This window comes from Sus scrofa, chromosome 12 (genome assembly GCF_000003025.6).
Source record: "Sus scrofa isolate TJ Tabasco breed Duroc chromosome 12, Sscrofa11.1, whole genome shotgun sequence".
In the NCBI taxonomy this organism is placed as follows: Eukaryota; Metazoa; Chordata; class Mammalia; order Artiodactyla; family Suidae; genus Sus; species Sus scrofa.
Window position 1 is genome coordinate 567,293 of NC_010454.4, and position 13,625 is coordinate 580,917.

Sequence of the window (13,625 nt, forward strand, 5' to 3'; positions counted from 1 at the left end):
TGTTTTCTGGGGGGCAGCATGAGCGGCCCAGAAGCTGCCAGGAAGAGGTCCCACCCAGCAGGGGTCTGGGCCAGATCCAAGTTCATTCCACAAGGCCCACATTCCCCAGACACCAGAGCCAGCCAAAGACACAACGGGGAGAGAAAACTCGAAACCAGTATCCCTGATGCGCACAGACACGGCATCACCAACAAAGTATCAGCACATGAGTTCAAGGGCACGCCCCCCCCCCCCCCCCGCCGCCGGGAGAGGGGATTAACCCCAGAAAAGAGGGTGGTTCAACATGTAAGACCCAGCAACGGAAAACAGTGCACTCGCAGAACGGGGGAAAAACCCACACGATCTTTTTTAGGGGCACACGAAACTCAGGGCCAGGGATCTGACCCGCTCCACAGCTGCGAGGCAAGCCACATCAGTGCCAGCTCCTTAACCCACGGTGCCACCAGGGAACTCACACATGATCGTCTTTTTTGGGGGAGGTGTCTTTTAGAGCTGCACCCACTGCATATGGAAGTCCCCAAGCCAGGAGACAAAGCAGGGCTGCTGCTGCTGGTCCACACACTGGGTCCTTAACTCGCTGAGCGAGGCCAAGGTATCAAACTCGCGTCCTCATGGATACTAGCTGGGTTCGTTACCACGGTGCCGCCATGGGAACTCCTGATCACCTTCTGGGTTTTTTGGTCTTCCTGGATGCGAGCCAAATCTGTGACCTACACAGCTCACGGCAGCGTGGCCAGGGATGGAACCCACGAGCTCATGGTTACTAGTTGGGTTTTCAACCCGCTAGTCACGTAATCTCGTTTTTGTTTTTTGCTTTGCAGGCCACACCTGCGGCATATGGAAGTTCCCACGCTGGGGGTCGAATCCGAGCTGCAGAGCCGGCCTATGCCACAGCAACGCAGATCCAAGCTGCATCTGCAACCTACACCACAGCTCACGGCAACACCGGACACTTAATCCACGGAGCAAGGCCAGCGAGCGAACCCACATCCTCACTGATACTAGTCGGTTCGCGACGGCTGAGCCACAATGGGAACTCCCTTTTTAAAAATTATCACTACTTTTTTATGGCTGCACCCACTGCATATGAAAGTTCCTGGACCAGCGATTGAATCCAAGCTGCAGCTGTGACTGACACTGCAGCTGTGGCAACACTGGGCCGCGGGACTCAACCCGCACCTCTGCAGCGACCCAGGCTGCTGCAGTCGGATTCTTAACCCACGTGCCACAGCGGCATCTCCCAGATGGCCATCTTAGGTAATGCCAAAGACTGAAACTCAGCTCGTCTGCGACCCACCAGTCCCCGTGGGCACAGTGCCTCTTCGGCCTCTTCAACTGCTCGGTCTCATTCAGTGTCTCCTGCTGGGAGAGTGTCACCCGTGGTCCTTTCGGCAGAAGTGGGAACATCGGCAGGATGGAAGAGGAGGAATCCCCAGACCTTATTCTCCGGAGAAACACCACTCGACATACTGCCTGAACGAATTTATGAAAACGCCACACCCCTGTGACGAGGTCACGGCAACTGAGAGCCACACTGAAACGGTAGGAGAAGCCGTCCCATTTCACCCCGAGACCCCTTTCCCCAAACCAGCAGAGCTCGGCACAGACGGGGGTGGGGAGTAAGACGGCCACGATTTACAAAAAGGAGAAGAGCAAGCGCTGGTGCGGGTGGGCACGAGTCGGGGCACTCCTGTGGCACTGCGGGTGGGGGGCAGGGATATGGCTGCTGTGGAAACGATTGGTGGCGCCTCAGTAAACTGAACCCAGAATCACCACAAAACCCAGTAACTTCACTTCTAGGTACACACCCCAAAGAAATGGAAACAAGGGCTCAAACCAGCACGTGCGTATGAGCTCTCATGGCCACACTACTCGCCACGGCCAGGAGGGGAAACAGCAGGAAAGGAAACGCATGCGGCTAAGGAACGGCGTGGACACAGGCTCCGGCAGGGGTGAGCCTCGGCACACCATGCTGAGAGGCGAGCTGCGAAAAGCCACACGCCACAGGAGTCCACGCACAGGAAACCTCCGGTTCAGGTAAATCCTGGGGCCATACAGTACACGGGCGGCTCCAGGGACCGAGCTAAGCGGGGGATGGGAAGTAACTGCATTATGGGTACGAGGGCTCCTCGTGGGGTGAAGAAATGGCGTTTCAACTAGTTAGAAGTGATGGCTTCGGAGTTCCCGTTGTGGCCCAGTGGTTAACGAATCCGACTAGGAACCATGAGGTTGTGGGTTCGATCCCTGCCCTTGCTCAGTGGGTTAAGGATCCGGCGTTGCCATGAGCTGTGGTGTAGGTCGCAGACACGGCTCGGCTCCCGCGTTGCTGTGGCGCTGGTGTAGGCCGGTGGCTACAGCTCTGATTGGACCCCTAGCCTGGGAACCTCCATATGCCGCGGGAGCTGCCCAAGAAATGGCAAAAAGCAAAAAAGACAAAGAAAAAAAAGTGATGGCCTCAAAAAACGGAGTGAACTTAATGCCACTGAACTGCACACCTGGAAATGGTAGACTTTTTTATGTTATGTACAGTTCACCACAATTAGAAAAAGGCAGGCATGTGGAGTTCCTGCTGTGGCGAGTGGGCTAAGGAGCCAGCGGTGCCGCAGCTGTGGAGCAGGCTGCAGCCGCAGCTCAGGTTCAATCCCTGGCCCAGGAACTTCCACATGCCGGGGTGTGGCTGGAGGGGGAAAAAAGGATGGTATAGAGATCTGAGCCCTAAGGAGACACTGGGAGGTCACTGCTCGGAGTTCTCTTGTGGCGCAACGGGTTAAGGGCACAGCGTTGTCACCGCTGTGGCGTGGGTTCAACCCCTGGCCCAGGAACTGACGGGTGCCAAGGGGAGCATAGGCGAATTACACCTCAATAAAGCTGTGGCTGGGCATCTTAAATAAAAGATTAAAAAGAAAAAAACTTAATCCAGAGCCAAATCATATAGGGGTGTGTGTATGAAATAAGTAAAACGGGAAAATCTGTCTTGAACTTCGTAATTTCATCACCTCAACCACATTTGACAAAAATAATTGACGTTAATTAACCATTAGGTTCATGTTCCTCCAAACAACTAATAAGTATATACAAATATTTATATCCTGCATGTTAAGGAAGAATCTGTTGCTGTTGATTTAGCAAAAATAAAATCATTCTATGCAAAAAACAAACAAGCAAACAAAAAAACAGAGTCCCTATTGTGGCTCAGTGGCTTAAGAACCCAACTAGTATCCATGAAGATGCGGGTTTGAGATCTGGCCTCGCTCGGATCTGGCCCACATCTTCATGGATCCAGTATTGCCACAAGCAACGTAGGTCGCAGACGCAGCTCGCATCTGGCGTGGCTGTGGCTGTGGTGGAGGCCGGCAGCTGCAGCTCCAATTGGACTCATAGCCCAGGAATGTGCATATGCTGCAGGTGAGGCCCTAAAAAGATAAAAAAAAAAAAAATTCCTGTTTATTTTTCAACAGTGATAACAGTACTATGCTTATATATTAAGAAAGCTCTGGAGTTCCCGTCGTGGCGCAGTGGTTAACGAATCCGACTAGGAACCATGAGGTTGCGGGTTCGATCCCTACCCTTGCTCAGTGGGTTAAGGATCCGGCGTTGCCGTGAGCTGTGGTGTAGGTTGCAGACGCGGCTCGGATCCCGCGTTGCTGTGGCTCTGGTGTAGGCCGGTGGCTACGGCTCCGATTAGACCCCTAGCCTGGGAATCTCCACATGCCGCGGGAGCAGCCCAAGAAATAGCAACAACAACAACAAAAGACAAAAAGAAAAAAAAAGAAAAAAAGAAAGCTCTTATCTTCTGGAGACACTAAGACATGACATGACTCGTCCGGCTCTGGATGGGAAGGGATGGGGCAGTGGGAATATAGAACGAGACTGGCTGTGAAAAAAATGTCCAGAATGTTTGTTATTCTCCATGATAAAAAGTTCAGGAGTTCCTGTCGTGGCGCAGCGGAAATGAATCTGACTAGGAACCATGAGGTTGTGGGTTCAATCCCTGCCCTCACTCAGTGGGTTAAGGATCCAGCGTTGCTGTGAGCTGTGGTGTAGGCTGCAGCCGTGGCTTGGATCTGGCGTGGCTGTGGCTGTGGCGTAGGCCGGCAGCTGCAGCTCCAATTAGACCCCTAGTCTGGGAATCTCCATATGCCGCGGGTGCAACCATAAAATGACAAAAAGACAAGAAATAAACCCCCCAAAACCAGTTTAAAATATAAAAGCTTCTGATTTTCAGAATTCACTAGTAACAGGCACTGCCTCCCCTTCTCCAGAGTGACTTTCAGTGGAAAGGCGGTCAAGGTCATGCAGTGTCCACACCAAGCCTGACGCTTGCAAGGAGTCTTCCTAGGGGCGCACCTGCCCTTCCTGCCCTTCTCAACAGCCTCCTTCACCCACTCAGCCAAGCTGCATGTGGACGAAAACGTCAGGATGGAGCCAGAAGCAGAGCCAGAGTGAAAACACTGGTGCTGTGAACCCGAACATCACTGACCGAATATCCAACCCTTTCTGGACCCAGTGATTGCTAAGTAAAACACCGCAACTAGGGGTTCCCACTGTGGCACAGGGGTTAAGGACCCAGCATCAGCTTTGCAGGCAGGGGCTGAGGTGGCTGCGGAGGCACGGGTCAGACCCTGGCCTAGGGCCTTCCACGTGATGCTAAGGCACATGCTGTCTGAGCATCACTGGCCTACAGAACGGCTCAAGACCGGGAAGAACGGCTCAGGCCAGAAACAGACCGTCCACCTCTCGAGCCACCTGCTCCCAGACGCACGCTGGGCCCCGCGTTTGCTGCATCTAGACCATCCGTGTCCACACAGCTGCTCATGGAGCAAAGAAGAGCGGGGCCCGAACGACTCTGAATTCCTTAGGAGATGCAGGGCTTGAGGAAGAAAGCACTTTCTTTGGCCACACCCGTGGCATACAGAAGTTCCCAGGCCAGGGACTGAACCCACGCCACAGCAGTGACAATGCCAGCCCCCTAACCTGCTAGGCCGCCAGAGAACTTAGAAGAAAACATTTTAAATGGGCAACTGATTGCAAATTTCTCAGTTTACCCGCAGGTGGCCTGTTACCTATCACTTAAAAAACTCCGAGAGGTTAGTCTTCCCTAGAAGACACTTCCAATAAATACGGGAGGGGCAGGGTGGGCCCTGGAATCACTTGAGTTCCCTCAGCAGCTCAGTGACGATTCAGAGGCCCACACACTAAGCCTTCTGTTCCCCACCCTCTTCCAAAGCAATGACTTCTGGGCACCGAGAGCTGCTTTGGGGCAGGGGCTCCCGATCCTGCTGTTTGAGGACCTGGATCCCTGCAGGTGCCTGGGATCGGGACAGGGCAGCGTCCTGACAGCCCACACGTGGGCACAGCAGGCACTGCACACGCGGGGTGAGGTCGCCGCTGAAACATCCTCACACGTGGTCCAGGACCACCAGCTCCTGAGCTGACTTAACAGCCAGCTGGACCCCAGCCTTCACACTGCTCCCCGGGGCTGAGCAGAAGGAAAGCTCCTCTGGTCTCAAAGCTGAGCCCCCTCAGCCGTGGGCGTGAGAACAGCAGCACCCCTCCTGCCCCCGGGGAGACCCCTGGGGACGGCCCCAGGCCCCACCCAGACGTCTGCGGGAGGCAGGGGCATCTTCACCTCTCTGGGTGCGTAGAAAGGGGCTCTCCCCAGACGGCTCTGCCCGCGGGCGCCAGCGGTCACAGCCACGTCCCACTTCCTAGAGCATCTCTGCTCCTTGCACTTCAGAAACGCGAGCGTTTCTTCGGATGAGAAAATTAAGGCGGGAACAGTGGGAACCAAAACCCTGACCCCCGCCCCTCATGAAAGGAGAGCGGGGGCCATCGCCGGCGCTATCAGCGCCCAGACACCGGGGAGAACGCCGCTTACCGTTGTTCACCTGGCTGTGGACGGCGGGGATGGGCACCACGTGAGTCCCGTTCTGCGTGACAGCTTTTATGGGAAGCTGGTGCTGACCTAGAGGGGCCTGCTGCACGATGGTGACGGTCTGGACAGGGGTGGCCTGGGGCGTCTGAATGATCCGGCCGGCGGCACCTAGCGTGGCGTGGCTAATGGCAGGGATAGGCTCCACTTTCACTACATTCAAAGAAAGGGGGAAAAATGACACCAACGGACATTACTGGGCAGCGTACAGAAATCTCACCAGTTTAAAACAAAACCATCAGGAGCGAGCAGCCCTGCTCTGGCGCCACAGAAGGTGACCCGTTAGAAAGGGGCTGGGATGAACAAGGCTTCCAGAGCCTGAAAAGCGCCCCCAAGTGCCTGCTCCCACCACTCACCTTTTACCTCTCTGTGGTCCCCGTTCTCTTGGGGCTCAGCCTTGGGGGGGGCCAGCACGGCCGCCTGAGTGACCACAGCCTGCCCCGCGACGGTGTATGTGTTTGCTGGGGCCAGTCCGGCCACGCTGGTGACGGACACCGCTGGGATCTGGTGGACGACGTGGACCGTCTGCACGACGGGCTGCTGGGAGGTCGAAGTGGTCACAGGGGTGGTGACAGTGTAGGTGACAGGCTTGATCGTCGGTGGCAGTGGTCGCTGCACGGCGATTAAGACTGGCTGACCAGACAGAGGGGAGCCTGCCGAGGACAGGAGCAGAGTGAGGCTCGTGCACCCCAACCAGCGTGACCCCCACTGGCAACAAGCAGATGAGGTGAGGAAAAGAGGAGGTGCCCCCACCCTCCTGGAACAAAAGACGTCACTCACAGTGAACGAAACGCAGAACTGGATGAGGACATTTAGTGCGTACAGCTAACTACTAAAAACGCAATCTCGGATGTAGTCAGATTCCTTTTTTTTTGTCTTTCTAGGGCCACACCCTCGGCACATGGAGGTTCCTGGGCTAGAGGTCAAGTCGGAGCTGCATCTTTGACCTTCACCACAGCTCACGGCAACATCAGATCTGAGCTGTGTCTGTGACCTACACCGCAGCTCATGGCAAGGCTGGAGCCTCAACCCCTGAGGGCGGCCAGGGATCGGAGCTGCACCCTCGTGGATACTAGTCGGCTTCATTACCGCTGAGCTAAGATGGGAACTCGTACCTTTTTTTAAAAATTCTCTGGGGCACACAGTTTCATTCTGCATCATAATTTTGCAAGCACACGACAAGATACTTACCTACTCAGCAAAGAGACTTTTTTTTTTGCTGCCTATGTCTAGTTTATCTGTTTTATTTTATTTTTTTAAGGGAAACTTTTTTTTTCAGATTTCTGAATGACGAAGCAACCAACTGAGAAACAGTTCTTTTTCAGGCACCTGCCAAGAGTCACGTAGAAGAATGTTGACTGACTATTTAAACACAGTGCTAGCAGTTTTTCAGAGCCTATGAAATACACTCAGGTGCTGTGCAGAGTATCAGGACAAGGGACAAAGGAGCCGTGGTCTCCCGCTGTCTCTTCTCCCAGGAGCCCGGCTCACATGCCCATCTGACCCACCTCTCCCGCCACACCTGCCCGCGGCACACCTCACCTGGCGCACTCTGGGCAAACCGGGCTTCCTGGATGACAGCAAGTTTGGGCTGTGAGGCGCCAGGCTCAGGCTCCAGAGGGGCTGGTGAACCTTCCCGCGACAGGCTCTCAGGGGTCTGGGCACCACTGGAGTGAGCAGAGAGCACTCCAGCGTGATTGGGAGAGGCTGGGGCACTTCTGCATCACCAAAGAGAAGAGAATGGATTTTCACAGGTAAAGCACTCACAAAGCCGTCCTGCTGTTTTAGTATGTGTATTCTGCAAAAAGTGGCGTCATGTGTCACAGTTCCCTGGGGCGGACACTCAGCAAGACGGGGACAGAAGTGACAGAGCCACCACGTGCCAGGGTGCCGCTGCTCCACACCCAGCACAGGCCACACAGCCGCCCGCTCTAAGCAGCCCCCGTCCACAGCCAGGCAGCGCGTGAGCCGGCTGGGGCTCACTCTTAGGGTCATTCCCATTTTGTTCAAAAAGAGGGTATCTATTAACGAAGCTAAAAATACGTATTTTAAAATCAGGCAACAAACACTGTACGGATCAACCCTGAATTTAAAGCAGCTGAGATGTAGCTGTAAAGAGCTTTCCAGTGGCAAAGAAAGGGACACCATAGCTTCGAGGCGGCATCACTCTGCGGCCGACATGTCGCCTCACTGCGTGGACCCCACGGGGTCAGCGAGGCCACAACTGCTACACAGGCGTGAAACGTAACACAATCCCGACTGTTCCAGACCATTAGAAACAACAACCCGTGGGTGGCGTTCAACACTTTTTTCCAAATCCCCATCCCACCATTTAATCAGGAAAATTTACCAGCATTTCAAAGGTAAATTTACTGACCAGTAAGTGAGCTTTTTGTCTTTTTTCCTTACCTAGATGAGAGCGGTCCCAGAGGGGTTCTAAAGCAAGGCACGCCCCTAGGCCGTCTTTTCCTAAAAGCCTGCTCTATTAATTTGCTTTCAGAGGCAGGATCTATCCTCCAGAATGAGCCTTTGCCTGGTTCTTCCTGGGAACGTGGTACTTTGATGAAATAACGATTCAGAGAGAGATTGTGGCGAATTGAATTCTATGAAACATAAAAAAATACGTAGAATTCATACATTTCTTTGCTGAGAAATTAAAATGTGCCCCAGTTTTAGTGCCCTGCAAAGCAGCAACCCTGAGGCTCGGCTCCGGCAGCCCAGCACGGGAAGGACCCAGCCCTCCCCAGGGCCAAGGAGGAGCCGCGGTGTGACCACACAGAGGCTGCCACAGGGCTGCCAAGGAGAGGAGGGCACGAGGATACCAGCACTGTGAACGGCATGGCAAGTGGGCACCAGGGAGCAAGGAGGGAGGGCTGGGGGACGCGGACGGGGTGAGAAATCGATGCCACACACAAAGACGCTGTTTCCAACGGGAAGGACGTCCGCTTCCACCTTCCCACCAGGTAGGAACCAAGGAGACCACAGAGCTGGGATCACCATTCCTTTAAAACACTTTTCTGAGCACAAAACTACCTAAAAGCATATGTCATAGCCTTTAAAATGAATAATCCAGGATAGGATAGCAAAGGAGAAAACTAGCAAAGAGGAAAAATGGGCCAAAGTTTAAAAAATATTACTGACACCACCTTCCAGTAAAAGAACTTCTAGATACTTTATTTCACCCTCAAAATAATCTCTTGAGGCACACGGAGAAAACTTCTTCCTCGATTCCTAAATCCATTCTTTCTAGGACTAAAAGCTCAGCTCACGGTTTGTACAGGATCTAAGGGCAGCTCTCCACCGTACCGCATCCCGAGACCTCCGAAATCTCAGGGGAAGCTGGACGGAGTCATGCCTTCTGGTCGTTTCGTGCATTTGCATTAATGCTTAAATTTAAAATTAATAAACTATAGGCGTTCCCACCGTAGCTCAGCGGTTAGCGAACCTGACTAGCATCCATAAATAAGGATGCAGATTCGATCCCTGGCTTTGCTCAGTGGTTAAGGATCTGGCGCTGCTGTGAGCTGTGGTGTAGGTTGCAGATGCGGCTCAGATCCCACCTTGCTGTGGCTGTGGCTGGTGGCTACAGCTCCGATTCAACCCCTAGCCTAGGAACCTCCATATGCCACGGGTGCAGCCCTAAAAAGACAAAAAGACACACACACCCCCGAAAATAAATAAATTAAAAATAAAATAAAATCAATAAACTATTAAAGTGTCAACCCAAAACTAAAATTTGGCCATCCAAAAATCATTTCTAAGTTCCCCACCTGGCTTTCTAGTAGAACTGCTAGCAATGACCTGAAATTCTAAGTGGCCAGAGGTGGCTCAGAAATCAAGACACGCCAATTACTACTTTACAGCCAACTGAAGGGACTGCTCAAGAACCGCGTCTCAGGCCATGGTAAGCCACCAACGCCTGTGGCCATCTGCCACCTCGCCGGCAACATGCAGGGCAGGCTAGGTTGTGCCTGTGATTTGTGAGACTGTTCACAGGTAAGTTATATCAGACTTATAATATCTTCATAACCACAGACGTTATAACGTTTTATCAAAGGGCCTGGCTGATCACCAAGATTTTTCTATTAATCCCTCCAGAAGGTCAACTCTGTGACAGGCGCCCCTTCTCCACCTTACGCGAGTGTGGAGCAGGCGGCAGATTCCAGGACCGCGGATGGAGAGAGGCAGCCGGGACGATGGCACTGGGGGCCACTGGCTGTCAGCAGCGGGGGAGGGTCCAGAGCTCCCTACGAAGGCTGGCCCTGCAGAGCCTGGGGTGGGGCAGGCTCATGCTGTTGGAGGAGGGCTAGCACAGTGCAGATCCGGAGGCGACTTCAGGGGCCTGGGCTGCCGGGATTTCTACCCTCTGACAAAGGTCAGGACCAGAGGCAGCAATGCTGCTGTCCCGTTACCCCGCACACCCACCCCACAGGCTGTACAGTCAGCTCTGAGGTCAAAGAGACACTCTTTTCCGCCCTGAAAACCTAACAGAACCCACCCTGAGTCATCAGAAGAGGGTCTAACACCCTCTCCAGTCTGAAAACAATCCTACAGGCAAATGAGCCCCGTTAATACACGGTCACATGCAATCCTGCGGCCACCAAGACTCTAGAAAGTATGAAGAGATAATAAGAGATGTTTAGACACCGGAGAATAAATACTGTGTTTCTGAGGAAACCTAAGGCCGCTATGATGTGGTCAAACCAAGCGACACACATCGGAACCACCCTCATTCAGTTGCAGGCATCCAGAAATTATCGTGACGTCTTCAGGGAAAAGGCAGGTTATTACTGAAAGCGACTCGTGAAGACAAGGAGCTGCAACGCTGAGCCTAAGTACCCTGGGCGGGGCTGCTCCCAGGACCCAGCTGGCGGGGGTCGGCACCTCCCAGGGGAGAGTCCAGTGCAGGTGAGGTGGGCACACTCGGCGCACGTGAGGAACCCGCTTGGTCCTTTCGGAGGCCGAGAGCCCAGAACTCTCAAACCTTTCACAGTCACGACAAACACCTCAGCTCTGGGCCGGGTAAAATTTAAAAGCCGTAGGGAAGGAAACACTCTGCCCCGAGTACCCGGAAACAGGCCGTCCTACAGCTGGGTTCTCAGACCACCGTGCTGCATCCCACGTCTGCTCCAGAGCGGGCAGCTCTGCCACAGGTAGACTGCGAAACGCCCGCAGTCAGTCGGAGAGGAGCCCCGGACCCGCACTGAGAGCTCAGAGCAGGCCTGGTGGGCAGTGTCGCCCTAGGAACGGAGGGAGGGCAGGGTGTGATCTTGAACCCACAGCTGGAGGGAGGGCCCTCCGCCTGGACACTCTCAGTGCAGGCACTCGGACGGGCAGCTCTGAGTCCCGTGACAGGACAGGGACGGGGGTGCTGGGAGAGCCGGGAGGCCCAGGGCAGAGGGCCTCTGCAGGCCTGTCCGTCACTTAGAGGAGGGCTAGAGCAGGCGCAGCCTGACGCAGGCAGGCGTCACAGTCACCCTTACGGACCTGGACCTGGACAGAAAAGATGTCTCAACACAAACCAGTGGGGTTTTTTTGTTTTTTTTTTGTTTGTTTTTGATAGGCAAGAAATAGATTTATTAGGATAGGACACTTGTGAGAGATGCAAGCGGGCAGGCCTGGAAGCTCTGCCTCAATACAAACAAGTGTTAATGACGGTTCAATAGCAGGGGCGTTTGGCTTTCGGTTCTGACTGTGACTCTAGGTTCCAAGTGGGCTGCGAAGTCACTTCCAGGAGCCAGCAGCAATCCGTGCATCCAGGAGTCACCTCTAAGGGCCACGGCCACTCCTGGCCTGACTCACTCCCCAGGAGGCTGAGGCCTGGATGCAGTGGCCCTCCAGCCTTCTTTAGCAAGAAAACTTGGGGATGCCTGGAACCAGCTGTCACATAAACAGATGCCACGACGCACAGGGCAACACGGCCAGGAGGGAAACAGACCACCGCAAGTCTGGCCAGGCTCTTAGAAACACTCACTCCCACGAACGCCCAGCTCAGTGGCATCACAAACCATCAGAGGCGGGCACACGGAGCTGGCCGTGACTGCACTGCGCTCAGAGGCCTCGCCTGCCTGCGCACAGGGAGCTGGGTCCGCCGGCAGCCACTACCCAGACGGACCAAGGTAACTCTCTGCTTCTGCTTCTTCTGTTTCACGTTTCTTTGCAGCACAACCTCGTGGTAACAGATTCAACCTGGCAAGTGCTGCCAGGACTTCCTACACTGAGAGGAAGACCGGCCCACAGCCGACAGGGGAGCCCTCGCCCAACCAGCACCTCCCTCGCCGCCGACCACCAAATGCCCCCTCGCTGAGAACGGGGGGTGGGGGTGGGGGGCAGCAGGATGATCCAGGCCGATGGGGAGGCTGGTCTCGCCTGCACCTTCTCCAACCAAATATCCTGACATGACTGAAGACCCCTTATAAAGGAAATACTCAGGATTTGGCTGGGACACCGTTTTTATGATGACATGTTTGTACACCTGCAGGCAGAAGCAAAGTGCCTACCCTCCATTAAGGGGGGAAAGGTTACCCTCTCCCCACCCCCGCCCCCATCACCTGATTAGGGTCATGGTGCGACAGACGCCTTTTTCATGGACCACTTGCTCATTAAGCCTCGAAGGAATTCTGAAGCTATCACTGGTTACCAAATGAATTCAAAAATCACAAATGTGTATTTCTTCTCTGCTTATACAATGTAAAGGTTTAAATACTGAACTCAATTTAAAAAGCGAAATAATGGAAATACTATGCACCGATTTCAAAGTGTCTTCTGAGGAGGCCCAGGCCCAGGCCCAGGCCGGGAGCACAGGGGACAGGCCGGGCGGCCCCAGCTGACGCGGGGCGGCAGAGCGCCCGGCTGGTTTACACAGCGGCCGACGGGGGGCCGGAACGTCTGAACAAAGGGTTCCTCAGTGAAACAGTCAGAAAACCGTCTGTGCGCGAGCTTCAAAAGCTACATCCGTGGGCAGCGGCAGCCGAGGGCGGCGGGAACGACCGTCAAGGGGAAGGAGGGCTCCTCACGCGGCTCCACCGCCCGCGCTGCGCGGGTGGAATCGACAACGATCGACAATCGATCAACAGGCCACGACCCCCCCCACCACGAAGACCACGACACAAAGAAACGGGCTGCGGCGTCGCCTCCTGCTCTGTGCTGAGGTGGTCAGAGCAGAGGGCACCAGCAGGCCGCTGACCCGTCCTCTCCCAGCAAGAGAGACCCCCCACTCATCTCCCTCCGACTGTGCCCTGGCACGACTCGCCACTCAGCCGCCAGTCAGCATCTACGGGACGCGGGACACAAGGAGCCGATGGCGAACGGAGTGGGACCTACCTGCCAGCCCTTGTCCGCGGTCCTGTAGTAGGGGTAGTTTTTGGTGATGTGCGTGTAAATGCCGTTCAGGGTGAGCTGCTTGTCAGGAGCCATCGTGATTGCTTGAACGATTAACTGTGCATAGGAATAAGGTGGCTTCGAATCATCCTGTATTCAAGTGAAAAAAAAAGTTACCAAAATTTGAAGTTATCAAAAATCTTTACCGAATTTAGGATTCCACTCTTGATGCTTCTGAGCATTCTTGAGATAAGGCTTAGTTTTCTTTCCTAAAAAGTCATATAATTTCAGGGAAAAGCATTTGGAGAAACTGGAAGAAGCAAATGGAGGAGTGCGAAAAAGAACATAAAAACCACATAAGGAGAACGTCCAA

General features: G+C 54.2%; 1 protein-coding gene across 4 annotated transcripts in view; it reads right to left on the reverse strand.

The window, feature by feature from the left end:
• FOXK2 (forkhead box K2) overlaps positions 1 to 13,625 on the reverse strand; it is a 54,799-nt gene that overhangs the window by 6,445 nt on the left and 34,729 nt on the right. For all 4 annotated transcript variants that reach the window (XR_001304367.2, XM_013989821.2, XM_003357920.4 and 1 more), the window contains exons 4-8: positions 13,256 to 13,402; positions 8,342 to 8,535; positions 7,475 to 7,650; positions 6,289 to 6,585; positions 5,879 to 6,085 (exon numbers count right to left, since the gene is read on the reverse strand). Coding sequence is in view for 3 of the 4 variants with exons in the window: in XM_013989821.2 (XP_013845275.2) it covers positions 5,879 to 6,085; positions 6,289 to 6,585; positions 7,475 to 7,650; positions 8,342 to 8,535; positions 13,256 to 13,402 (1,021 nt within the window). In the remaining variant the exon portion in view is untranslated. The remainder of the gene's footprint in view (positions 1 to 5,878; positions 6,086 to 6,288; positions 6,586 to 7,474; positions 7,651 to 8,341; positions 8,536 to 13,255; positions 13,403 to 13,625) is intronic.